At 41.3% G+C, this 26,591-nt stretch overlaps 1 protein-coding gene across 7 annotated transcripts in view; it reads left to right on the forward strand.

Moving 5' to 3' along the window:
* DMD (dystrophin) overlaps positions 1-26,591 on the forward strand; it is a 6,826,337-nt gene that overhangs the window by 3,963,423 nt on the left and 2,836,323 nt on the right. For all 7 annotated transcript variants that reach the window (XM_078657819.1, XM_078657824.1, XM_078657821.1 and 4 more), the window contains exon 49: positions 3,413-3,514. In XM_078657819.1, the coding sequence (XP_078513945.1) occupies positions 3,413-3,514 (102 nt within the window). The remainder of the gene's footprint in view (positions 1-3,412; positions 3,515-26,591) is intronic.

Genomic DNA, 26,591 nt, shown 5'->3' on the forward strand with positions numbered 1-26,591 from the left:
TTAAAACTCATTCCACTGAAACTGACTTTAAAATCACATTAGATGATTTGAACCTTCCTCACTTCTGAATCAACAACACTGTAAGCACATTCATCTTGGGAACCAACTTGGTTCCAGCTAAAGTTTACTAAATGCCGTCAGCCACGTCATTGATAGCTTAATGGAATATGAACATATAACCCCAACCAGTGGTGGCTGGTAGGGAACAGTAGTGGGGGGGATTGGGGGAGATGTGGATGTAGAAAATAAAAAACGAATAAAACGTACCTGCTGGTCACATCGCCTGCAGCCATCTTTCTGCAGCCTCTCCTCCATCATAGGAAGCATCAGAGCTCCAAGACTCCTCGAAGCCAATCACAATTGGTTCCCCTAAGCCAATCACAATGCTGCAATGCAGTGTTGTGATTGGTCTGAATGCCATGGTTCGGCACTTACACTGGGACAGGGAGCCTGTGTATGTTCCCAACCGGGCTATGTAATGCATCCTGGTGGGGAACATTCAAAGTGCGCATGACTGTTTGGTCGGGCCAAGATGGCTGGCCAAACAGTCATGCACACTTTGAGTGGATTCACCACTTCTCACCCTGGTCTCTGCTCTGGCCAGCCCCGCCCCTCCCTGCACCTATGAACAGAAAAATAAAATGATAATAACGTTCCACTATCATTTTAGTTTTCCTCTGCACTGCTCTTAAAGCAGTGGGATGATGCTCCTCCGCTTAGGCTGAGGAACCACTGCTCACTCCAACCCATAAGAAACTTCACTGGTCACCTACAGAAGCTAACATTATCTTAGAGTCTAGTTGTGTTGCAAAAAAATTAAATAACAACACTTAACACACTAACCTATCTGTGCAAAATACTTGAGGCCAAATCAACACACAAGCCAATGATATCGTCAGATTAGAAATGAAGAAGTTAGAGTAAAAGTCTTGAATGCAGGTTCCCTCAAACCACATATCAATGCTAAAAATTGCAATCCTCCACAGATCAGGATTGCACCTTCTCTTCTCCAGTTAGAAAGGTCCTCGAAATACAACAAGTATCTTATCCATCACCAATAAGGCATCCAATTCGCCTCCTTGCTCTGAGCGCTTGCAGAACAGACCATGAACGCTACTGCGACTTCTACTTCATGGTCCTGAATACCCTTCCTGCACAGTGCATCATTATTTTCTAGCTCACTTCTCACTACAAAAATAAATCCCATCACATGCATACATGTACAATGCTACAACTTTTTCTTGCCAGATACAAATAGCTTGCAAATTGATTGTGTCCTTTTAGGGGTCACATCACTTTTTGCTGAACGGCACTTAGCCTCAGTTGTCAGCTGTTTATTTGAGACCTCAGGGTGCTACCCAGATCATCCTGGTTCAAGTTTGCCTTGTCTCACAATAATTGTGCAATATGATGTGAAGCATTAATATGTTTTCTGATGCTGTAGTCATTTATAATCATATAGGTTGTCACTCATTTAATATTTGTGAAATTCGAAGTCATTGATTCTATTTGAACACCAGTTATTTGGTTTAGTGCCTTTTTTGGTCATCACACGATGAGCAAATTATATTTCAGCCGTGGCATAATGTCGTTTAGCTGAAGCATCGCTCAGAGACAATGCAGGTTTCTAGACCTTCCCCTTAGAATGCCTCGTAAAAGTAACATCACCAAAAAACATCAACACATTAAAATCAGTTTAGAAATGTTGCCTGTGCCTTTCCGACCTTTTCCTGCAACACCAGACCACTAACTAGCCAGCGATTTTGGCTGGTTCTTTCCATGCTGCAATAAACGTTTGAACAAAGTATAGATTCATTCGTTATTTGTCATTAAATGCAGTTTATATATTTTTTACTAACATACAAGAATTACAAATAAAATGTTTACATATGATAAGTCCAGCTTCTGTTGTCTCGAAAGATACACCGATTTCACCTAATACTTGGGAGCTGCAGGGGTGTTATTGGATCTTCTGTCCAATGGAGATATGGTGAGGACATACATGGATGTTCTAACTAAAGCCCCAGCCCCCACATGAGCAGCACAGCAGAAAAGCCAATAGGAGAAATGGTAAGACAGTTACTTTCTAATATGGTGACCATCTAATGACAAAATAGGGCTGTGTATCTATTTCCTATCAACTCACTGGTGGGTTAGATAGAGCACCCCTGTCCTTCAGAATCTGTAGTCTCCACTGCAGGTGGGAACCCATGACTCTCTAGTGAGACAAGAAATGTCAGCGGGCTTCAGCTGCAGCACACCCAGAGAAGTCGGGGTTACTTAGATCTATTCTGGGTTTATGAGTATGGAAATCGTTGCATTCATTACATTTTCACCATGCACATGTGCTCCCACAATTGTTGTTAACTGATGGCAGAAGGGATAAAGGTACTTCTAGATTCACTGATAAGTAACAGTGCCCAAAACGAACAGTTTCCTATTCGTAGATAAGGCAGGATCGTTTTCTAGAAGTATGTGCCATCATGCAATGTCAATTGCACCTAAATTAGTGGGCACAAAGACCTGGTTAAAAACTATCAGGTGCCTGCACCGGGTTGGTTCTTCAGAAAAAAAGAATTCACCTTTTGAGAAGGATGAAAGGCTATTATATTTCTTCCTGTATTACACTTTCACCACCTAGTAATACCCTGACCTATAACAACTCAAGTACAATGCACACCCTTAATAACAGTTAGTATTTTAAGAGCCAACTCTTTGGTAAGGTAACACAGGTTTGGCTTGGGAGAGGGGTTGCAGTGAGAGAACCCCCAAGCCAAAGGTCCTGTATGCGACCAGTGGAGTAGTTAGAGCTATGGCCTGCATTTGCCACCCTGCGGCCGTGTGTAAGAGACGGTGGGTGGATGCTGGTGATATCCTTGTCTGCTGCCCCCAAAGGCGCTGGTAAGAGAGGGGGGCACTGCCCCCAAAACCCGCGCCACCAGGAGCGGACTACCCCACCTTGCCCCATGTTACGCCACTGTATGCGACCAGGCTGCCTAAATCATGCTGTTTACGTACACGGTCTATTGGTAAAGGTTTTTTTGAAGTGGACACCTCTTTTACAGCGATGTCTTACTGATTGATGCCTTACCGCATGGCTTACATTGATTATACTCATTATTAACTTGTTTGTGATGGTCACTGCATAGGGAATTGACTTCTCGCATTCTGGAAACAATATATAAGCCTTTAAAAAGGCGTGGTCAACCTGTACGACTTTCTTCACTTTAAATATTTATAGTTTTCGAGTTTTCCCCAAAGGATTCAAACTTTTTGCATGTTTGTGATACCACAAAAATTGTGCATTTCCAATAGATTTGTTTTTAACCATTATCCCTAAGAAGGGTAGTGAATAGCACTTTCCATCATGTCGATTTGCTTTTAACCATTTGCTTGGTTTCTTTTTCTACAGGAAACTGAAGAGTCGATTCAAGCTAAGCAACCGAGTGTGGATGTGGTATTGGCCAAAGGACATAACTTGTACAAGGACAAACCTGCCCCCCAGCCAATCAAGGTAGTGGAACTGCAATTGCTGGTGTTCTTAACTGCAGATGTTGTTACACTATTTCTCATGCGCCATGGTTCTTCCTATGGTCTAATAACAATCAATAAGATTTCTGTGAATACAGGGTTTTATTTAGCACCTAATAAAAGAATAAGTTCAGGCGCTGACCTACTGTACCTGGGAAGAGTATATCAGATGTTTATTGATTTGGCCAGATTTCAGTAGCTACAGCTTCTCACAGATATATCTAGGCTGGTGCTCTTGATTTAAGCTTTTATATTTACGCGAGTCAATATTCTCATTGTAATGAACAAACTTCGACCTTGCAAACTACCTCAGACTCGCATCAAGGTCAGCTTCCAGTTTGTTTTCATTTTTTATATTGTTCAACAATGCTTGCAAAAAAAGTCAGATGAACTACAGGGGCATGGATGCAAATTTCAGGCCAAATCGATGTACATTGTTTTTGCAGTTTGTTTTTGCATGTTGCAAAAAGGTTTGCTCTAGTTCATATTGCAGAGACATATGTGCATTTCTAAAATGATATGTAAAACACACATTGCTTACAAATCATTATTGAAGCTAGTCGTATATGTGGTGGGGAATGTTATACGAAAGAAAAATTCCTATTTCACGGGTAAACATTTCAAGAAAACAGAGCAAAGTGATTTTGCACTATTTTCCTAAACAAAAACAAACAGCTTTTATCTTGCTGAAGCAGATAATAGAAGGGATTAAAAGTCACGGTTTACCAGCATCAGGGCTAAACTATCCACTTTTTGCTCTCATATGGCATGGATTTCTGCTATTGTTTTGAGAAGAAGAGGGTTGAACATCACATAAAATAATTATCACAATCACTAATCTATTATCAGTCAACAATGATAGTTTGATATGAGTTAAAGTGTTTTATTAATACAACTTTTAGATGATCATCTTTATTGCGAACCACAAGTTAAATTCAGATTAATCTCAATCATCAATATATGACTCAAATATAAAGTTAATTTTGTTTAGTCAAATCAAATAATAAATGCATTAAAGTGAATTTCATTAAGGAAAGAATCCTTATTCTAAAAATCGGGTGAAAATGGAGTTAGTAAAAACCCATAAAGAGTTCTAGTTCGAGAGAGTGAGAAAAGCATGAAGCTTTAGCATTTAAGTCAGCTCAAAAAGATAAAAATGTCAAAGCAGAACTTCCCATAAATAAAGTTTCAAGAAACTCAGTAGAGTATCAAAGCAATGTGACGTAAAGTCTGGGTCTGGAAAATGTCCCCGAAAGAGTGGGACTAAAAGAGTGGGGCTTTCTGCTCTATGAACACGCACTATTATAGACATCACATTTCATGAAGTTTTGCAACATTTTGCACTTCTCATTTCCCTCCAGCCAATCAGTGTCCAGGGTTTTACAGGGGGGTATCTAAGCTACCCCCTCGACCACCAACCATGGACCACAGGGGCTATGGGCCCCCAAAATCAAAAATGCTTGTAGGAAATAGCTTGTGTGCACCATAATCGCCCATATGGGTATTAATGGAACACATGCAAGTAGAAATACCATGGATGTACAGTGTGTTTGCAAAAATGGTTGGTAATTATGCAATTGTGCAGAATGCCTGTGCATGTATTTGCAAATGTTTAACTTGAATGATTAATTACCTGTGCATGCTGGAGACTATTTCTGCTTCATTGGCACTGCCTCTGGACCACCCAAGACCCAAACAGTACACTCAACTGCCTGCCTCCTCTTTCGCTGGATTACAGAAGCTGCAAGGGACAACGCATTACCAATAGGTATGAAAAGGACAATATGGCAGTATTATTTATGAGGGTGAAAGTTACTGAACCAGCACTGGAAATGCCGGCCACGCAGATGGCCATTGACAAATAGCACATATTTGGATGACTGTTTGTATGATCTTCTCAGGAACATGAACACCATTAAAGATCAAATCAGTGCAAGTGCTGCATTGCAGCTGGACACTGAGATTTGTAAGAAACAATAAACTTACATATTAATAGGCACATATGGTAGCCAGCAGTTCATAGCATACATTGATCTGTGTAGCCACCACGGGTACACCTGTTCTTACAATGACACTTTCCCCGTGGGAGTTGGTGCAACCTAACATACAACATTGCATCTGTTGTTGGGGCACAGAGATAAAATAGAAGCAGATGGTAGTGCAGGCCTATGTCGCATTGCACTAAAAAATCAGCACAATTTAAGAAACAATACACTCAGATAAGCAGATATTGATTTGATCTCATGCACCAATTCGTTAGACAGGTTACTAATAAGTATTCAACCAAATGGTACTTTCCCAGCTGACACTCTGTGAAAAGCTAGTGTGCTAGTGGTCAACCCCATGGATCACAACCGGGCACCCAACAGCTAGGCAACATTCAGCTTACTTCTACAGTGCCTCCCAATGTGATGATCAATTTGCTCCAGAAACCTGAGCTTGTAATCGTCTGAATGCAGGTGTCCTCCCTGTGAGATATTATGTTACGTTATGTTATGTTAAAGGCAGATTTATAGAGCGCACAGCTACTCAAAGAGTGTCCCGGCGCAGAGATGCACAATCCTCTAACCGAACAGCCTCTACTCACTCTTCTGTACTCAGCCAACAGCCACACACTGCAGGATGCAAGCATGCTGGCACAAAACTATTATCAGCAGGTCATACAGGCCAATGGACATAGACATGTCTAGACATTGAAATAAGTGGTTAGAACCCTTGAAGACATCAATATCTCCATCAGAAGCAAAAACATTCTTGACTGTTTAGCTTCCGTTAAGCCTGCACTTGTGTGACAAGCTTCAATCTGAAAAGTTGATGTCAACTGTTAGAGTAGAATTAGGGTCTTCTGTGAATTAGCCACCAATCTGGCAACTATTTTACAATGTCAGGAACAAACCACTTCCTAGGTGTTCATGTATAAAAGAACTGGGAGAGCAACAGCACACTGATGATGCTGTCTGGCTCACCCCTATCCCATGACTCAAAGCAGTTCTCTCCTATTACTAAGAAGAGACTGTCTCATATTTTTGATCCCAGGCACGCCGCATAAATCATAGTCATCCAACAATGTTTGGTGTACAAATGACCGTAGTAGAATGGCTTGGAAGACTCTTTTAGTTCGATATTGGGCATTTTAATTAGGGCGAATCTTGGTCTGAGTTGACAGATAACCGATTCTTGTTGGAACAAGAGCATCTAACATCACGGTGCTGTGCCCGGAAGAGTGTCAGTTCTAGAGTTCAGTGGAATGTGATGGGCAGGGGTGATGGGAAGCAACACTGTACATATATTTTCTTGCATTGTACTATTTTAACACTGCACATTTTACTGGCAGTTCACCACACTAGGAAAAATACTAATTTACCCACAATAACACAATTTTAGGGTAAATTCCCAAGCCAAGGTTGCGAGTAACCAATTACAGATTGGAGAGGATGGCCCATGTTTTTGTTGTACTGGGATCACCCAGCGCATGGTAAGGCTATAGCCCCCATAGAAACTAAAGTGCCGCTCCTAAGGCAACCTGGCAACTACGCCCTTGCTGCTTTGATCTTGGCAGGCACTGAAACGTTTTGAGAGAGACATGAAGTCCCTTACTTTTATGATGTATCACACACTATATGTATATTTTTATTACCGTTGTTTTTATCCTGTGTACTTTATATGCATTGGAAACATTGTATAATGAAGAATTTTGCCTCACTGACTGACTGTATTTGTTAGTATATACCTTCTACTACAAAGAAAAACTTCAGATGAATCTTGTTTTTTTAAATAGAGGGATCATCCTGTCCATTTCTCAATGTGGTAGACAGAAATGAAGTTTGCACTTTACCCTTTGTGAACATCTGCTTTTTTGGCCTTTGTTATAACTACATTGTGTTTAAAATGAATAGATGAGAGTCTATGCATCTGTACAGGTGCACCACGCTGTTCTGTAAAAGAATGGCTGTAATTGTATTTTCATAGTTTAGATTACAAATGCCTTAATGACTTTACAATATGGGCTATTTTATGGTATAAAAGAAAGTGCTTATACCGGACATGCAAATGTAAGACGAGTCTTAAGATGCCCAATTATAACGGCATTTTCCTGCAGTTTACTGGGCTTGTGGAGCATATAAATGCGTAATTTCTGCCTTGAATGGCGTGAAGAAGGAGACTCTTGATGAGATGATTATATTCACACACAAGGCCATTCTTCTTGTTTCTAGGACTTTAATGAGCAATGTTCAGCAACAATAGAAGCAGCAGTATTTGTAGAGCATAGAAAACCTTAGCTTTCTGTGGATTTTGTGCCTGGCTTCAGGGGTAAATCAGGATTGAATACCAACAAACAGATGTGCGTTCTTTGTCGATCAAATCTAAAAGTGTATGGGCCAATAAGCCTTGATGGTTTTAATATGAATGACACAAAAAAATCACTCCTTGGAATGAGGTGTATTCAAATCTTTAAGCACTGTACAGTTAGAGGTACCAAGGTAGTTGGGGAAACTAACACATTTTCTTATTTTTCTACGATGATTTATTTCTCTGTGAGATAGTATAGCAAAAAGGCTTCATTCTAGCTTGATATTAACAGTTTGGATTGGAAGTTAATAATTCAGTCATATTTCACCCTACCAAACATTGAAAGCCAGCTCCCACAAGTCTTAACAAAGTCTAACATAGCTTTACACTTATGAGAAAAACCCTATGAATTGCAATTGTATTACAGTTTCTTTATCCCTGCTTTACATGTTACTGAGACCAGATCATCTGATCTGCTTAAAGTGTGAACAATTTAAATTGTAAGAAAACTGTTAACTCCACGAGGTTGCAGTGCAGCTCCCCTTTAGAAAGAGCTGACAAATACCTTCTAAGGAGGCAGCATTGCCTCATTAAAATGAATGTACATTACTTGATTACTTGACAGTATCTTTTCTTCTTCACAATACCAGGTCCTTGACTTTCATATATGTAACTTGTTTTTATTCAAATCATATTCCTGGTTTATACATGTAGTCATTTCTTTGTTTCTGTTTGTGTGTGTGTGTGTGTGCGCGCGTGTGTGTGCATAAATATTTTGCAAGTAGTGTCTTACATACAATACGGTGCCCTAGAATCGTTCCTGTTGGATTCATCTACTAACAAAGTTACAGAACTGAGCGAGGCACACACACAGAAATGAAAGAGAAAATAAAAAATAAACGTAGAGTGGGATAGAATTTCAATAGGCAAAAGAAGTTAGAAGTAGGGATTGCAACAAGAAAGAAGAAGGGATTCTTTTGCTTGGTCCCAAAATATCATTTCGATGCATCATTTCAGATCTGTCTCTATAATTGGCTATACTCCAGAGAGCAATCGCCATGATTTTAGCAGGTCCATTCTGCAAATTAAGGAGTATGTGTGAAACTCATGTGAAATCTCGCCTATTTTTGACTGTGTGATGTACTGAATGCAAAGCGTTGCTCTTATATTTGTCTGCAGTGATGTGAATGTGTTTTCAAATGTTTGGAAGACTTGGGATCAGTACTCCACACCTTCTCTCAGCATGAAATAAAATGCTTAATTTAGTTTCTAATTAATTTTCATTTATTATGAAACATTCACATAATTCACATCTGCTTTTAAGGGGGAGAAATGTTTGTTGTGTTAGCAGAAAACAAACAATGAGTGGCCCAAACTGTAAAAGAAATATCAGAATGCTGTGGAGATTTTCATACTTATTACTGTTACTTTCGAGGCATTTCTCTTGCTAGGAACGGAAGAGACGTTTGAGAACAGCTGTGTGACTAAAGCACCAATCTAGTCATAAGCACACTAATTTATTCCTTCAAAGGTACTTTAGTCATTGCTTCTTTTATCAATCTATGCCAAAGATTTGTTTTTTTAAATTATATTTTTAATGTTTTGAATACAGATGGTACATAAACACATAATAAGTAAGCAAACACGAATAACAATTGGTTGCATGCATATAGAAAATAATTATATCAAACAAGAGAAAAAAAATTAAAAATAACTATATGTGTCTAGGGAATCACACAAATCCCAAAAGAAATTTCCATATGCGGTTACATTTTTGCAATGAGCACATAGCTCTTGTTTTGGCCAGTGCCCGCTCCCTCTCATATATATCTTTCATGAGAGCCAAACATTCAAAGAAAATAGGCGGGTTATGCATAATCCATACTCTGACTATACAAAGGTGGGCAGCAACTAGTGTAATAGATAAACTACTTCCCATGCCACGATTCTCACTCACCTTAAATCTAGCACAATCTCCTTGTTAGTAAGCGAAAACTCAGAACCCAAACATTGAGCAATATATTGTGTGACTTTCTCCCAAAAATCAGACAGCATATGACAGGTACTGAACATATGAAGGATATTAGCTGCCTTGAGATTGAATTTAGGACAACATGATCTATCTGCGCAATCTTCCACAAACCGCTGTGCTTTTTTTGCCATTTACTAATCCTTTCAGTGGTGTAATAAAGCATACAAATAGTTCTAAATTGTTGCAGCTTTAAACTTATAGGATGAATAAAACTATCTGAAGTGTCCAGAGCCGAGACTATCTCAGACTCATCCGTAATAGTATCTAACGTCTGACTCCATTTGGAGGCCACACGGCAGGTGTCATCTCCCCTGAAACGGCAGAGTTGGAGATATATTGAACTAATTTTAGATTTAAGCGAAAGATTTAAAAAGTATGTCAACAGTTCATGTGAGTGAGGGAGCAGTACTTGTCGCTTTAAGGAATAATCACTAATTTGTCAATATTTTAAAAAAGATTGTTGTGGGAGATCAAAAGTAGATTGTAATGATACAAAAGTGCAAAAACCATTGGTGTCTTAGAGCTGGCCGAGCCGTTCAATACCACACCTTGCCCATCTACAAGCAAATAGGATCTTGAAATATGCTTGGGAGGATTGGCTTATTCCATAGTCTAAAGTAGTCATGCTGTGTGAGATCTTTGAAAGCAAGTGAGCAGTAATTGAGAATTTCGTGCTATATGCAGTCAATATCCCTAATGGTCTTAAAACGGAGCCTTAGTTAATCCTATACGAAAACATTTTGCTGTCTGTGCCCAATGCCAGAGAGAGGCCAAAATATGGTTGTTTATCACTTAGTAAGCTTCGCATGTGGCCTGTATATGCTGCCCAAAAATAAGGTTTGAAATCCGGGAGTTGTAATCCATCCAGCTTATACGGAAGTTTAAGAGAGCGTATCGCTCGGCGTGCTTGCTTATAGCCCCAAATAAAACTACTGATGGCACCCTCAAGTTTTTGAAAATAGTAGTTGGGGACACATATAGGAATAGCGTGGAACAAATATAGAAACATAGGTAGAATTGTCATCTTTATTATATTAGTCCTACAGATAAAAGTTATTAAAAGCTTATTCCAGTTCTTCAATTTTTGTGTACCGAGTCAAGTAATGGTTCATAATTAAGTTTCCAGAATTGTTCAATAGTAGCAGATATCTGAACCCCCAAGTAAGTTGCAACAGCACAGCCTCCAAATGAAGGGGTAAACAAATCCAAGTTATGGAGAATTTTAGTTTTATGGGAATCGAGTTTATAACCCGAGAAGTGACAAAAGGTTGTTGCTTCTTCCTGGATTGCACTTAGTGCTGATACTGGGTCAGATGTAAATACCGCAATATCATCAGCACGCACAATAGCCTTAAGTTGACACATCCCATTGCTAAATGAAATAATGTGAGTATTCTGATTTAGTGCAGTAACGAATGCCTCTATATATAAATCCAACTCCAGTGGGGAGAGTGGGAATCCCTGCCGGGTAACACAATGTATCGGACAAAGATCCGAATGCAAGTTGGTGTATAGATGTTTAGCCCGTGGATTAATGTATAGCACATGAATCCACTTCAAAAAGCGGCCTGTTAGCCCATTGTTAATCAGTTTTGCCCATAATGCATCCCACACGACACGGTAAAATGCTTTTTCAGCATCTAGGAGGACCATCCCTAAATTACTAGATGTCTTATTAGCTAGCAATATCAAACGCTGTTATAGCTTTATAACCGTGAGCAGTAGTATCTCTGCCCATTATGAACCCATGCTGTTGATCAGATACAACGTTCCGCATGGAGGGCGCTAACCGGTTAGCCAATATTTTGGCTAAAATGTTGGCGTTAGAATTAATGAGGGATATTGAGCGGTAAGACCCGCAGTTTTCTGCAGATTTTCAATTTTTAAGGAAAAAAACAATTTTCATCATGTCCCAGGACTTGGGAGCTTCTACGCATTCCCCTATCTGATGTATAACATCATGAAGTAATGAAAGAATAGAATTTGTAAAGGTTTTATAAAATTCTATTGGCAGGTGTCGTCTCCAGCACCCTTGCCGGAAAGCAGCGCGGCTATGGCAGATGCTATTTCCTCATCAGTAATATCTTGTTGAAGGCAGTCCGCTGCCTCTAGACTCAGAGATAAGGGTTCCCCAAGTTGTAAGTATCTGTCCAGTGCACTTTTATCTATGTCACCGTCGAGGGTGTAGAGCTCCATATAAAATTGAGTAAATTGTTCTTAAATTGAATCGGCCATCTCTATCTTTTATTGTGTCTATCCACGTTTTAGATGTTTTATCCTCAACCTGGTATGAAAAAAATCCTCCCGACCTGGTCCCCATATTCATATTGGAGAGATCGGTTTTCGTTAAAAGCAGCTGCTATCCTTTCCTTGAGCTTCCTGCTCAGAAGTAAGCATGTGCCAATTAAAGAAGCATATATTAGATCTCTGTTTGGGCCACTAGACTTGAGTTCCTCTGCAAGCTTGATTTCTAACCATTTTAATGTATCACAACTTAATATCAGATTATTCTGTTGAGTTTTATTTATGAGATAAATATACTGTTGAGTAGTACCCCATATATAAGCTTTCATTGTGTCCATTACAATGAAAGGAGAAGCAGTATTAATATTGGACCGCAAAAACTCCGTAAGACTCAGTTGAGTGTGTGTTATAAACTCTGGGTCATTCAATACGTATCTAGGAAACGAGAAAGATCACTTGTTCTTATCTTCAGCTGCTGACTGAAATCTTATTAAAACAGGGTTGTGATCATAAGTTATCCGTGAGCAGACCTCTATTTTAGCGGTTACTAAAGTACTATTACTAACAAAAGCAAAACCAATTCTTGAATAAAGTCGATGGGGCGCTGAATAATATGTATGCCCTGGCAGAGTAGGATGTAGCATCCGCCATACATTTGTCAAACCATGAATTCGAGCTAATTCATAAATTGACTCATGAACACGCTGCATTCTCGGAAAAGCGGGCCTATTCGGTGAATCAATGTCATTGTTTAAAGTGCAATTAAAGTCCCCTACAATAGTTTTTTCTCCTTGCCAGTCAAGCAGATCTAGTATTAATTTGTTAAAAAGGGTAGGATCATCCATGTTTGGACCATACACTGTGCAAAATACATATTTTTTATTATAAACTTCAAGTTGTGCCATGGCCCACCTACCACCTGGGTCAGAAGTGGTTTTAAGTTTTTTTCAGACTAACCGCTAATCCTTAAGGATCGCTATCCCTCTAATTACAACACCCTGTGAGGTACATACAATTGTTTCAAAGCGTAGCTGTTTGGGCAAACCTCTACCCTTATAGGCCAATGTGTCTCTTCAAGGATTACGAGATGAGGTTTATGAAGCTTAAGCTTTTCCCTAACCAGCTGACGTTTAGATGGCGAATTCAGCCCAGCTATGTTCCAGCTAATACACCTGATTCTCCCCATTATATGGCGGGTAACAATTCAGACTATGCTTGGCTTTTGCTTTCCCCAGACGTTATCCCTTAAAAAAAATTGAGAAAAAAAGTCCAAAATACAAGCATTAGAAAAGATAAGCTTGCTACATAAAGACATTGAACATCATAATTTATCAAATTGTTTACATTTGATATAATCTGTACCCCCTATACTTTAAAACCCCAGTGCACTCCTGTATTCCATAGGTGAATCCCAAAAAGATCAGCCCCAACCCTAAGGTCGGGAATCACCCACCACCCACTTACCAAGTGTTCAAGAAAACAAATAACCCACACTAACCCGCTGTTGATCTAAGACAGCCTAGACAAGCAGCACCTTCAAGAGCCTCCCTACTCTAATTAGTGACATAATAATTCAGTTAGATATCTTAGAAAAATAGAATAAAGAAAAGAGAGCACCACTCAAATGTCAGTAATGCCAGAAGAAAAGAAAAACATGAGATGACAAAAAGAAACGCCAATAGATATTGTCTATTTCTGTCATTCTTTAGAATTCTGCTGCATTCTTGAGAGTGCTCGCTTTGCCTCCTGGTCTGAATAGTAGATCTGTGAGTGACCATCCTTTATAACCTTCAATCCGGCCAGTTCTTGAAGGTAGACCAGGGCACCAGAGCGCCTTCAAGAATCAAAAAGCTGTTGCATCCTCCATCTTTTGTCCATGGTAGCTTTACATAGATCCGATCTAACCACAATAGAACATGATTCAACTATGACCGGTGTAGTAGGTCGAGCTTTATTAGCGATAGCCTGACGTAGTAGAAAGTTACCTATATAGGTGAGCATCGATCGCAGGCGGCATAAGTTAGACTGATCTGTTTGATTGAGAAAAATCGGCAACCTGTGAGCACGTTGGGTTTGAGAGTCCCAATCCCAATCAGCAAGATCAGGGAAGGCCTTCTGAAATAACTGAACCATGTAGGCCCATGGCTCGGAGCATTCTATAACTTCAGGGACACCAAATATTCTCAAGTTAATCCGGCATTGCTGGTTCTCCAAGTCTTCAATTTTCCCTTGTAAAGCTGTGAGTTGACTGCCATGATCACGGACCAAATTAGTAGCGTGTGAAATAGCATCCTCTTTGTTAGTCAGTCGTTGCTGTAGTGCCATCAACTCATTGGTAAGTACAGCCATCTTACTAGTTACTGTAGTTAGTGACTGCTGAATCATAGCATTGTCCGCCCTAAGCTGTATATATTACTCCTGCACCTCAGTTCATTGTGCTGATAGTGCCTGCAAAATTGAGCTTAACAAGGGCTCTGATGTTGGCTCTGATGTTGGCGCCATCCCCAATACAGTTGTAGCTATATTCAATGCTAAATTACTACTCGCCGACATGGAGACCTCCCTTGTAGTTGTTATACGTTGTATAGAACCAACCGGGTAAGCAGTGGGAGTGCCCCCAATAAAAATAGCATCTTTTGATGGACGCTGCTTTGTAGCTTGAAAATAAGTATTTTGGCTACTGATAGGCGCCAGGGGCTGCCCTGAAGCAAATAGTCTTGAAATGATAGCTTAAACTTCTCCCTTCGAAGTCACCCATTTACGTAGAGGGCTATCCTGGGACTTTACTTTTGAGTACACTGATGCAGGCACGTTTCCTTGCTGATGTATTCCGTTTATAGGTTCCGGAGCCTTTCTGAGAGATCTAGTCTGTTTAGTATTTTTAAAGGAATGTTTTTTATTTTTAGTGAATGAGAGGTTAACAGCATCCGCAGATAGATGACCAGGTGAATCATCTGTATTTGTTGCAGGTGATGAGGGAGATAGAATATCTGCTTTAGTAACTCGCTCAGTTGAATGCTCATTTAAATGTGTGTCACCATCTGGAGTGAGTAAGTCTGTTAGAGCTAAAGTTTGCAATGGCCCTAGCAAAGGTGCAGCCCCCTGCTCAGCAGTTTCAACAGTTTCAGAGATTATTAACTCAGATCCTGAACCTCGCACGAGCTGTAGAATAGTTTTCTTATTATCAACTGTGTCGCTTAAATCAAGGCAGCAGGGATGATATTATTTCAGTTACACTTAAGCCTGTAGAACCGGTAGAGCCGATGGAGGCAGCAGCGGCAGCACTCACCTCTGGTTGAAGTAACTGGGGAGGTTGCATACCAACTGGCACAGGTAAAGACATCAAAACACCCTCAAGGTGTACCACAGCCGGACTGTCTGAAGGGGATACCAGCTTTGAATCAGAGGCTAAATCAGGCGATCCCCCAAGCCCATGATGTACCTCATTACCATCTTAGCCGTAACAGCTTCTGGGGCAGTGACAAGGTAATCCGCTGCCTTCCCCAACTGCAATAGCCTCATTACCGGTCTGCCAAATCTCGGCTCGTTCTTCTTGCTTGCGCCGCCGGTCAGATCGTTTGTAGGATTAACCATAGCAGCAACAGCGGAGTTTCAGTTCGAGCGTCCACCACGCAGAGCAGTGACCTTTGGAGGAGCCATGACATGTGAAGCAGGAGGAAGACAGGGCCAGTAGAGCACAGAACACCGCTGACTAGTCTGTCGATGAATGCAGATCCCGAAGAGGAGCAAGAGTCAAGCATCACGCCGAAGTATCCAAGGTAAGTAAATATTGTAAGAATATAAAGTTTTAGTTTTGTTTTGTTATACTTCCTGAATAAGTAGATAGAGAGTGATATCTTCTCTTTTACTGCATTTAGAATTCAGCATTCAGCTATAGCAATAGCAATAATGAGAGAGAGAAGCAATCAGGATACCTCTCGGGAGCCTGCTCCTCGCCGCGGAGTCAATCCGCCATCTTCCTTTTCCTTTGCGAGCTAGATTTCCAACAAGATTACTGATCTATTCTGAATCACTATTAGCAAGGGGCATGAATAGGAGCATTGTCTAAATGTAATTTAAAAAAGGTATGTATCAATGATTTATGACCCCAGATATGTTCACCAGCCATTGAAAATGTACCGACCACTCAAAGGAGGTGGTGACACATTTATATTTCTCAGTTGGACTATTAGACCTTTGGGAATTGTGTCAGGTAACCTCGAAAGGTATAGGGAATGGTCATGGGGACCACTGCTTACTGCTCACAATGAATAATCAGATATTGTGTTTTGAAGCAGCACCCATTCCTTCAAGCAACACCGACTGCTTTTAACAAAATGTTTTCAGCCTGTATGCAAACACAGAGATTACTATTTGCTTCCTTGCAGGAACAATCATTATGTGGGTTGCTTTCTGACCCTGCACCTGGAGATATTTGTAATCCAACCTGCTAGTCCACAAGTCGCATTGCACAATTAAAGACTGGTCACAATAAGTTGGGGGCTCAATTTCCAACCACATTTTGTGGTTTCATACATCTGGTCCTTACTGTGCCAAGGGGCTGATTTGATTATTGGCAGATGGAGTAATTACTCCTGCCATGGCAAGGGTACTCCGCTTGCCATATTTAAAGAGGTCTGCTGCCCTTGCACACATCTTCAGCATTTCCATGAACCCTGTAACATTGGTTCTTGGAAATACATTGTAAGTTTGACAGATGGCTCCGTCAACATGATGGAGTTGTACATGAAACTTACAACTTTTTTTTATTTTCAAAAAGGAATTTTCCACAACTCTAGATGAGGTCTGATTTAGAGTTAGGCAGACCTTTAGGCTGGCTGAAAGGATATTCTGTCACCTCTGCAGTGGAGTACCCTTTCCGCCAACATTTAAATCATCCCTAGAATTTCTTTTCAGTTAGGAAAAATCTTTAAGCTGGCTCGTTGGCTGCAGAAAAAGGCAGTGTTTCAAGTGTCAAGTACCCATATTGAATTTCAATCAATCCCCCTCATAGTTTGTTATATGTTTTGGGTTTAATGTGCTCTCAGTTAAAAAAAGAAAAATTGACATGACGAACGCATTTTTCGTGAACTTTTTTTCTATACAAATTCTACTTGAATGGCATTTGACAATTTTTCAAAATCAACTGGTTGAACGTCTCTTATCTCAAGAAGTTCTTTTTCACAGCAATATTTTCAAAGATCACCCAAGTCTTTTTTTATTTGCACCTCACCAGCTCTCCTCATTTTTTTTTCTTTCCCCATGAGTCTGTTCTGGGTGACAACTGAGGCCTATTTTTTCTTGTTATCCAGCACCGGTCTCCATTACTCATCTTCAAGACTATGATGGGATGGCCCCCTTCTGTATTGCTTCTTATTTTGGTCTGCCTTCACACCTTCATATAGTGCAGGTTTTTTGCACCATTCCATCCCTTCCCACTTACAGCTTGCACAACCTTTCCCTATTTAACCACAAGTGCCATTCGCAACTTACCATTTTTAGCTCCTCTTCCACCCAGTCATCCTGATTCTTTTCTTTACATGCTTCTTCTTTAGTGTCTAGAAGTAGAAAGGACTTCCACAAACTAAAACAGTTCTTTTTCCTCACTGTTACCCAATATAGTTCTAGATTAAAAAAACAATTGAAAATCTTTGCAGTCTTCCAATTCCTTTCAATGTGACACTTAATGGAAGTCTATTGGCACGTGTTTCTCCAAAGATGTCATCATTGGACCTTTTCAGTGATCCCTTTTTCCTGCTCGCAAAAGTAGTTTTTCACCTAAACAGTTTTTCGAGGACTTGGGTATTTCATTTTGGTTTGCAACATATCCCTTTACCCCCATATAGGTATGCTATGTACTTATTGATACAGGGAATATTTACATATAATGTGCTTATCTTGTTTTATAAACTAGTGGGTCCGCAACCCGAAACAGGAATCTTACCAGTCTACAGATGAAGGTTCTTTGAAACGCAGCCTCAAAACGTAGTTGTTCACACTTGCTTTTTTGAAATGTTTCCTTCTGATCAGTGGTTACTAATCTGCTAGCACTGGGACACTATTCTGACTAGCTGTGCGATCCTTAGAAAACCCAATAATGTATAAATAATAATAATATAATCTGCACTAAACTGGGGATATACCATGGAGTGCTCCCTATTTTGTATTCACTCACTACACAGACACTATCTGATACTCAAAAGCCTTCACAGCTTACTATGAGGATTCAGGGTCATGCAGGTCTTGCCCTCATTGATGCCTGGAGGTTTGTTGCAGGATAGGGTGTTTTACAATTGCTTTTGTAAGACCTCAAAATGTGAGATCCATGACAAATTCAATGCATTTTCTAGAGCATTGAAAGCGCAGTTTCTCTTCATAACACAGGGTGTTCCAGTAAATGGATATTATATCAATTATTCAAAATGATCTTTTCACAATTTTAAACTTTGATAGTGATGCTTCTCAAAAACAAAGTTTTAAATACTCTACATTTCATCAGCAAAAAACTCAAGAAAGACGAGATCAGGAAAATTGAACATAACGGGGAAAAGAAGACAGAGGAAAGAAAGCAGATCTCTGCCACTGCTTAGTATCTTATGTTCAGTCATCAGCAAACTTCAACATAGAGGCAGATTGCAACTATTCTTTGACATCTTCCTGTTGTAGACAGTTACATCCAAGTCCTGAATTATTTCCAGACTCCTGAAAGTTTATCTCTTACCGAAAAGGATTTTTTGACAGGGAGCCAGTGTAAAAGTTGTGCTTTCGATTTAAAAAGGATCAAATATTTTGATCTTTTTGTGTGGGGTTTCTGACAATGAAAACACATGGTATATGAGCATATAACACAAATGCATAATGCTCTCGTTGTTTCATAAATATGTACAGCTGGGAAAATGTTTTTTGCAATATTGAATCTGTAAATACTGTAGCAAAGTGATTCTAAAGAAAGGAAGCCTACTTTGACCTATATCCCACTTTAGACTGATGTTATGATTGAATAGCATATTATATGTCAATTAATAATGCTTAGCTCACTTCTATTGACAGGTAACATACACATATTTAAGTGTAAACCTTCATTTTTTGTGGGCTAATGTATATTTTGCTAGCCCTAGGCCAAGTGCCAAAATGTTGTTTTGCTTATCCAACCCCTATCCACTTTCCATCCCCTGCTGTCCCTTGGCATATACATGGATAGCCTTTGCTGCTCGTAGATGCAATCCAGTAATTTGGTGACACTTGCCGTTGCCCATTTTTACCCTGATTTAAATAGGCTATTCTATGAAGCAAAAGGGATGTAACACAGTATGAAATAAAAAGATATAACATCAAAACCTGAAGAAAAAAATTAATCGCTTGAGACAAATATAAACTAAAACCATGAGATGTTATGTTATGTTATGTTAAAGTTATTTATAGAGCGCACTTTCACCAAACCGTTTCATGGCGATGTGAACGGGGAAGTAAAGAAACAAAGGTCCAAAGCAAAGCAAAAATATTAATTAATACTATATAGACCACAATAGGCTGCTATATATTTTTCCTTGCCCAGCCGGACAAGGAATTTATTTTAAGTTGAATCAAAAGTTTAGAGTCTGAATACATTAGCAAGAAAAATTTTTGCAGTAAGCCACAGTCCTGCACCATACTGAAGAGGTAGACACAATGAAAGGAAAAGAAAGAGTACAGTAGGGAAAAAGGTTCTTCAGGCAAAAGGAGTGAGCGTTCTGGGCACTTTTTAAATCAGTGTTAACAGTGTTCACCAGAGTAGCACATACATACAATAATATACAATGGTCAGATGTATGTCTACTAGAGAGATTCGACGTTTCGATCCCGCACTCTAGTTACAAGGGGATCATCATCAGGACTTAACACAATTAATTGCCTGGTTGAAATAATACATACACCTGTTGGGGAGAGCACAGGGAAGAAAAGAACAAGAAACAATGTGATTTAAAATAGGTTTGAAAAATTATGCAGAAGTCAGCATGACCGCGTTTTGCACACTATTTACAGTATCCGGATTCGCAGTGATAAAGTGCTATTTACAATGTTTCCAGTGGACGTGCTGTTTGGATTAAAAAACAGTAGTGCTTGGTGCGTTTTTCAGCGCAAGAGTTGGCTCTAATGGTGACTAGCTTGGACCTCCGTGGTTGTGAGGAGGGGGCCAGCGTAGCCAGGTACTAAATATGGCAGTGGTTCACTAGTTACAACCTGGCAGTGAACGGTAGTCGGGTTGTGGAGGGTAGCGTGCAGCGAGAGCCCGCACTCGCATATGTGCATGTCCCTTTAGCAATTTGAGCTGCACGGTACAGGTGCTGAGTGTGTATCCAGGTGGTACCTCTGGTAGGGACTAGTGGCGGTGAGCCGATATATAAGGATAGGATCTAGGCGCTTTTACTGTCACACAATGGGTGGTTGAAGCAGGCTCGAGTGCTTACCTCTGCGGGGGCTCGAGGAGGGGCACAAGGCGTATGATGGCGCTGCGTGTTCTGTCAGGGCTGAGGGAGCTCATAAGTCAGAGCTCGTGGTGGGTCAAGGCGTGCGGTGACGCTGTGAGCTCTGTAGGAGGAGGAAATGGTTAAGGGGCCATGTTCTCCACGGAGGATGTGACTTAGTGTCAATATACATAATAACAAACATACCAATGGCCCTTTAGGTGGGAGAGATTGACGGCATTTCCGGTGAGGACAGCCGTGATGGCAACGCGGGCTTGGATTCCCGACGGTTGCGAAGCGGTCAATTAATTCAAGCGGTCCGCTGGGGAAGAATTGACAGCGTGGGTTAATATCCGGGCTGGCGGAGTGTGAGAGCGGCAAGCCTATGGAATAGATTCTTACCAGATTGCTGAACGATGTCAAGATGCAGGCGGGCCAAAGCGCGAATCCGCTTCAGGTCTTCTGCTGCTATGGAGCCTAAGGACAGACGGGGGCCATGTTGATTAAATCTCGTAGCTCCGTGGTCATGTGATCGCGACCCGGAGCACATGATGGGGGTGTGTGTAAGGAGCTCGAGGAGGCTTGCAGCATTCTGGCAGCCATCTTGAGGTGGTAAGGAGGCTTAGGGAAGCACTAGATAATGTGAAGCTTCCATGAATGGGGAGTACGTCGCAAGTGCAATTGTGAAATGACAAAATTGGGATTCTAACACAATTAAGGAATTACAGGGTGTATTAGAACCTAATTACATATCTGCTGAAATTATTTCCTAGAATGCATTAAAACATTTGCTGGATAAAACATACGGCGCAAGTGAATGTGATTGTGACATGTTTAAAGTGGGAGTGTAATACTAATGAAGACATGCAGTATGTATTACAACTGTTGGGAACAGTACATGAGATGCTTGTAGGCAATTGGAGGTTGCCAGGTACCTCAGGTACCTTAGGTTCAATTGGCCTGGACCATGGGTCAAGAGTAGACCGGAGTCTACTGAGCGTGTTGTCTCAATAGTGAGTAGTGAAAAACGGTGCAAGTGATTTCAGTGCAATAGTGACATGTTACATTTAAACATTATACACTGGGGTTCATAAACATATCTGTTGATGGCATTCTGTGATTTGCATTGGGCAGTACGAGGTACCGCCTTAGTTGCAAGGAACCTCATGTTTTCTGAGTCAAGGTTGAACAAGTTCTTTGAGGAGCGCAGAGACCAAACAGGCTGTACAGGCTGTACAGTCCATCTGCTATAATAGAGTTGTCCAGTCCTCACTTCTATTTAGGTCTGTCCGTATAGTATTGAACTGGATTATTGTCTTCAATTCCTCTCGATTCAGGAGTTGGGCTAGGTTACCGCCCCTTTGTGGCAACTTGACAGCTTTAAGGATTGTCCACTTGATGTCATCCGCGGTGTGGTTTAGTTCAGAGAAATGTTCAATCAATGGGCATTAGGAGTCCCGCACCTGATGCGCCTCCTGTGCTGGCAAATGCGGGTCTTAGCCTTTTGAGTTGTTTGGCCCACATAAATTTTTGGGCAAGGGCAGAGTATTGCGTAAATAACATTGCTAGTGTTACAATTAATATAAGATTTCATTTCAACAGTAATGCCATTGTGACTGAAATTACGCGCCTCAACTGTGCAATCACAAACATTACAACAACCACATTTCACATGGCCCAACATTGGTGGTAGCCCCCAGTTAGATTCAATGGTTGATTTGGGTGCAGGGGCTCGTAGGGCTGCTCTAACCAAGTGATCTTTTAGGTTCTTACTTTTGCGGAAGGCAAACAAAGGTCTTTCTAGATTAATGGGACCTGCATTAATTGTTGGCCAATGCTTTAGAATGGTTTTCTGATTTTATTTGAGACAGGGGAAAAGGTGGTAACACAGGCTATCCTCTCTGTCTTGTCACGTGTCTTTGGTGTAAGTAGAACGTTGCGTGGGCAGTACCATGCCCTTTTCGACGCAGTCTTGACTAACCTTCTAGGGTAGCCGCGGTTTTTTAGTTTGTTTGCAAGGATATTAGCTTCCCTGAAGTAGTCTGTTTTGGACGAGCAATTGCGCCTTATCCTCAAGAATTGCGAATATGGCAGTGAATCTTTCAAGGCCCTCGGGTGGTTGCTGTTATAGCTTAGGAGAATGTTCCATTCAGTGGGCTTTCTGTAAAGGCGTGTTAACAATTCGCCTTCATTGTGATAGATAGTCAAATCTAGGAAAGCGATTTGTGTTTTATCATGGGCAAGGGTGAAGGTAAGGTCAGCACAATTATTATTGAGCCAATGGAGGAACAAGTTTAGTGCATTCATGTCAAGATTCCAAATCAGGAAAATGTCGTCTATTTAGCGACGCCAGAGTCCAATTCCTGATAAAAATGGGTGCCCATCCGTCAAGATTGAACCAGTCTCCAGTGCATCCATAAAAAGAATAGCCAAGTTGGGAGCAAAAATTGCCCCCATGTATGTTCCCTTAATTTGCTGGTAATATGCATTGTCAAAAATAAAAAAGTTTCTAGACAAACATAGCTCGAGCAACTGAAGGATAAAAAGAGTAGGGACCCTGTGTGGGCGAGGGCGGGAGTCAAGAGTTTTCTGGATGACAAGTAGAGTCGCTGTCTGGGGGATGTTTGTGTACAGCGACTTTACATCCATGGTGCATAGTGTGTTTACTGCCGGGTCAAAGGGATAGTGTTCTACCAGGTTAATCATCGCCATACTATCCCTTACGTAGCAGGCTGTAGCAGGTACAAAATCTTTTATAAAGAAGTCGACATACGTGCCCAATGGTTCCAGAATTGAGCCACAGGCTGAGACGATTGGTCTCCCTGGGGGTTTGTCAGCGTTCTTGTGAACCTTGTGGAGAGTTTTTATAACTGGTAGTCAGGGGCTTTTTACATGAAGGAAGTTGTGTTCCTTTTTACTCAAGTACCCTTCGGCACATGCGTCCGATGTGAGTTTCCATATGGATGTGAACGGGGCAGCAGATATATGATGGGCAGAACCTTACTCATATGTCTGAGAGAACAACAGGTCTTCAGAAGAGATCTAAAGTGGGTATAGGATGTTCCTAATCTGAATTCCAAGGGGAGGGAGTTCCAAAAATGAGGCACAAGGAAAGAGAATCTGAGACCACCGTGTTTCTTTCGTTTAAAGGTGGGGGTAGTGAGCAGGGACAAATGAGAGGAGCGGAGGTCACGAGAGTGAAGATAGCGGTAGATGAAGAAGGAGATGAAAGCTGGGCCAAGACCGGCCAAGGCTTTGAAAATGGTACAGCCCAATTTAAATTTGCAGCGTTTGACCACAGGAAGCCAGTGGAGGCTCTTCATCAGGGGACGAACATGGTGGTGTATAGGTTGGTGAAAAATGAGCCTAGCTGCCTGGTTTTGTACCAATTGCAGGCGACGGAGCTGATAGGAAGGGATGCCAACATAAAGTGAGATGGCATAGTCAATGCAGGAAATGACCAAGGCCAGAAGGACAAGGGTTAAGGCCTCGGTAGTTAAGAATCTAGAGATCTTTCGGATTCTACGAAGATGGCAAGAGCAAGACGATACCACTGCGCCAATCTGAGGCTTCATAGACAGATCTTTGCAGATGATAACCCCTAGGCTCTTTACAGATTCCGCGGGACGTGGGGGATTGGCTAGAAGGGGGGGAGCAAAAGTTAGAGTTCCAAGGGTTGGAGGTGCCTCTGGTCAGAATCAGCTTAGTCTTATCGGGGTTGAGCTTTAGTTGATTAGTCGACATCCAGTCGATAATGAGGCTCATGGTGTACTGAAAGTTATTGACTGAGGTGTCAGAGGAGTCAATTTCAAACACTAGCAGGATGTCATCTGCATAGTTAAAAGCAGCAACCTTGCTTTCGCGCAGAGACCGGATCAGGGGAAACAGGTATAAGTTAAAAAGAAGAGGAGAGAGAGAGGATCCCTGGGGGACTCCACAGGTCAACTTAACTTTCTCCGCAGAGAAGTTGGTAAGACGGACAGCCTGGTGTCGGTTACTGAGGAAGGAGGAGATCCACCTCAGAGCTGACCCCTGGATGCCAGTTTTGCCGACATGGTCGATCAGTATGTTATGATCGACCGTGTCAAAGGCGGCCGACAAATCCAGGAGCACTAAGGCCTGGCTGATGTTATTGTCTGCCCCCTCCTCAATTCATCCATGACCGAGAGAATGACCCACTCGGTGGAATGTGCTAGTCTAAATCCTGCTTGTTGGGAATCAAGGAACTGCGAGTGTTCAATAAAGGAGCTGAGGCAGTTAGTGACATGAGCTGCGAGAAGCTTACTGAGGTAAGGGAGCAACGAGATGGGGCAAAAATTGCTCATCAGTGAAGGGTTGGCGTTGGGTTTTTTCAAGATGGGAATGACTTCGGCTATCTTGAAAGTGTCGGGGACAGAGCCTAGTCTAAGAGAGTTGTTAAGGACCGCAAGCGGGGGTCGGGGCAGATGGCGTAGGCTTCTCGTAGGATGTGGGACAGGCAGCAATCTGTAAGGAAACCTGATCCAACCAATTTTAGTAGGGCGAAAAACTCTTCCCTAGATATCAGGGGTATTTGATCCACCACCTGGGAGTTTTTTAAAGTGATAGAAAAGGTTGTTGAGGGTGTGGGAGAAGGAATACTGCTTTTAATTGTGGCAATCTTCTCCGTAAAGTATAGGTTAAGGGAATCACATAATGTTTGTGAGGGGACCGGTTTGGCTATTACTCTGTCCGGTTGTGACAGCTCGTCAACTATGGAGAATATGTCTTTGGTCTTAGTAGCTGAGTTAGTGATTTACAGGGAAAAGTACGTTGTCTTAGCCTGGAGAATGGATTTTTTGTAGTCTTTTAACAGAGTGATATAAGAAACTTTTTTTCTGGGACATATTCTCGTCTCCAGCTACGCTCAGCTTGCCTGAGTGTTAGTTTCTTATTTTTCTGCTCGTCGGAGAACCATTGCTGGGCATCATGGGGACGTTTAAGTTTGGTTCTCCTAAAAGGGGCAACAATGTTGCTAGCTGATTCAAGCTAATGCTTAATGCTGGTGGCTTGATTATCTAAGTAGTCCTGTCCGCTAGGAGATGAAGTGTTGAGAAGGGTACAGAACTCGTTGATATTGGCCCTGCTCCAATTTCTCGCCATATGGTTCCCTGTGAGGGACAATTTTGTGTGGGGAACACAGACCAGCGAGAATGTAATAATATGGTGGTCTGACCAGGGGCATGGGGAAATTCGGGGTTGGGTAATTTCCAAGTCGGAGGTCCAAACTTGGTCTAGAACATGTCCCTTAATATGTGTGGCGGCCTGTATGTGCTGAGTACAGTTCATACCGGGTAAGAAGTCTGTGAATTCTGAGAAGCGGGTCCTTTCCTTAGCATCCGTAGGCCAGTAGTTTCCAATAATCAAGATTTGGGCATTTTTGATGACTAATCGGGACAACATTTCACCAAGCAGCAAGAGGAAGCAGGGCATGTAGTGAGGGGGTCGGTAAAAAAGGTGCCCCTTTCTCTAAATAGTACTTTTGTGCCACTTTGTGCTACTTGGCATCAAGGAACATCACTGGGGTGTAATTTAGATGGATTATCACAAGTACCCATAGTTTTTACAGAAAGATATTCAACTAAAATAGCCAGACCAGGTTTTGCATAAAAAGTATTGCCTCCTTGAAGCAACCACTAACAAGGAGAAATTATTTCATTTCTTCAAAGTTTCTACACATTGCATATGTGCTGCACTGTACAGGACACATATGTTTATTATTTACAAATTTGTGCAGGCAGAAGATTTTGTACTGAAATGATGTGCTTCCTGTTTGCATCCTATGCTAGACAGTATGTACACACCTTTGCACTATGGTCCACAGGTTGTATGTGGCACTAGACAGCTTGTTTGTGTGCCAGCATAGCAAAAGTCCATTCTTATTAAATAAGACTCTGCTAATAATAATAAAGCTGCTCCTTTGTATGCTGTAAGTACAATTTAGTAAAAGAAATGCGTGTCTGCCTTGGTGCTGCACGTGTGCATAGGCTCTGAACAAGATTGTGATTATGTGTAGAGGTAAGATGGCCAAA

Source organism: Lissotriton helveticus, chromosome 8 (genome assembly GCF_964261635.1).
Source record: "Lissotriton helveticus chromosome 8, aLisHel1.1, whole genome shotgun sequence".
In the NCBI taxonomy this organism is placed as follows: Eukaryota; Metazoa; Chordata; class Amphibia; order Caudata; family Salamandridae; genus Lissotriton; species Lissotriton helveticus.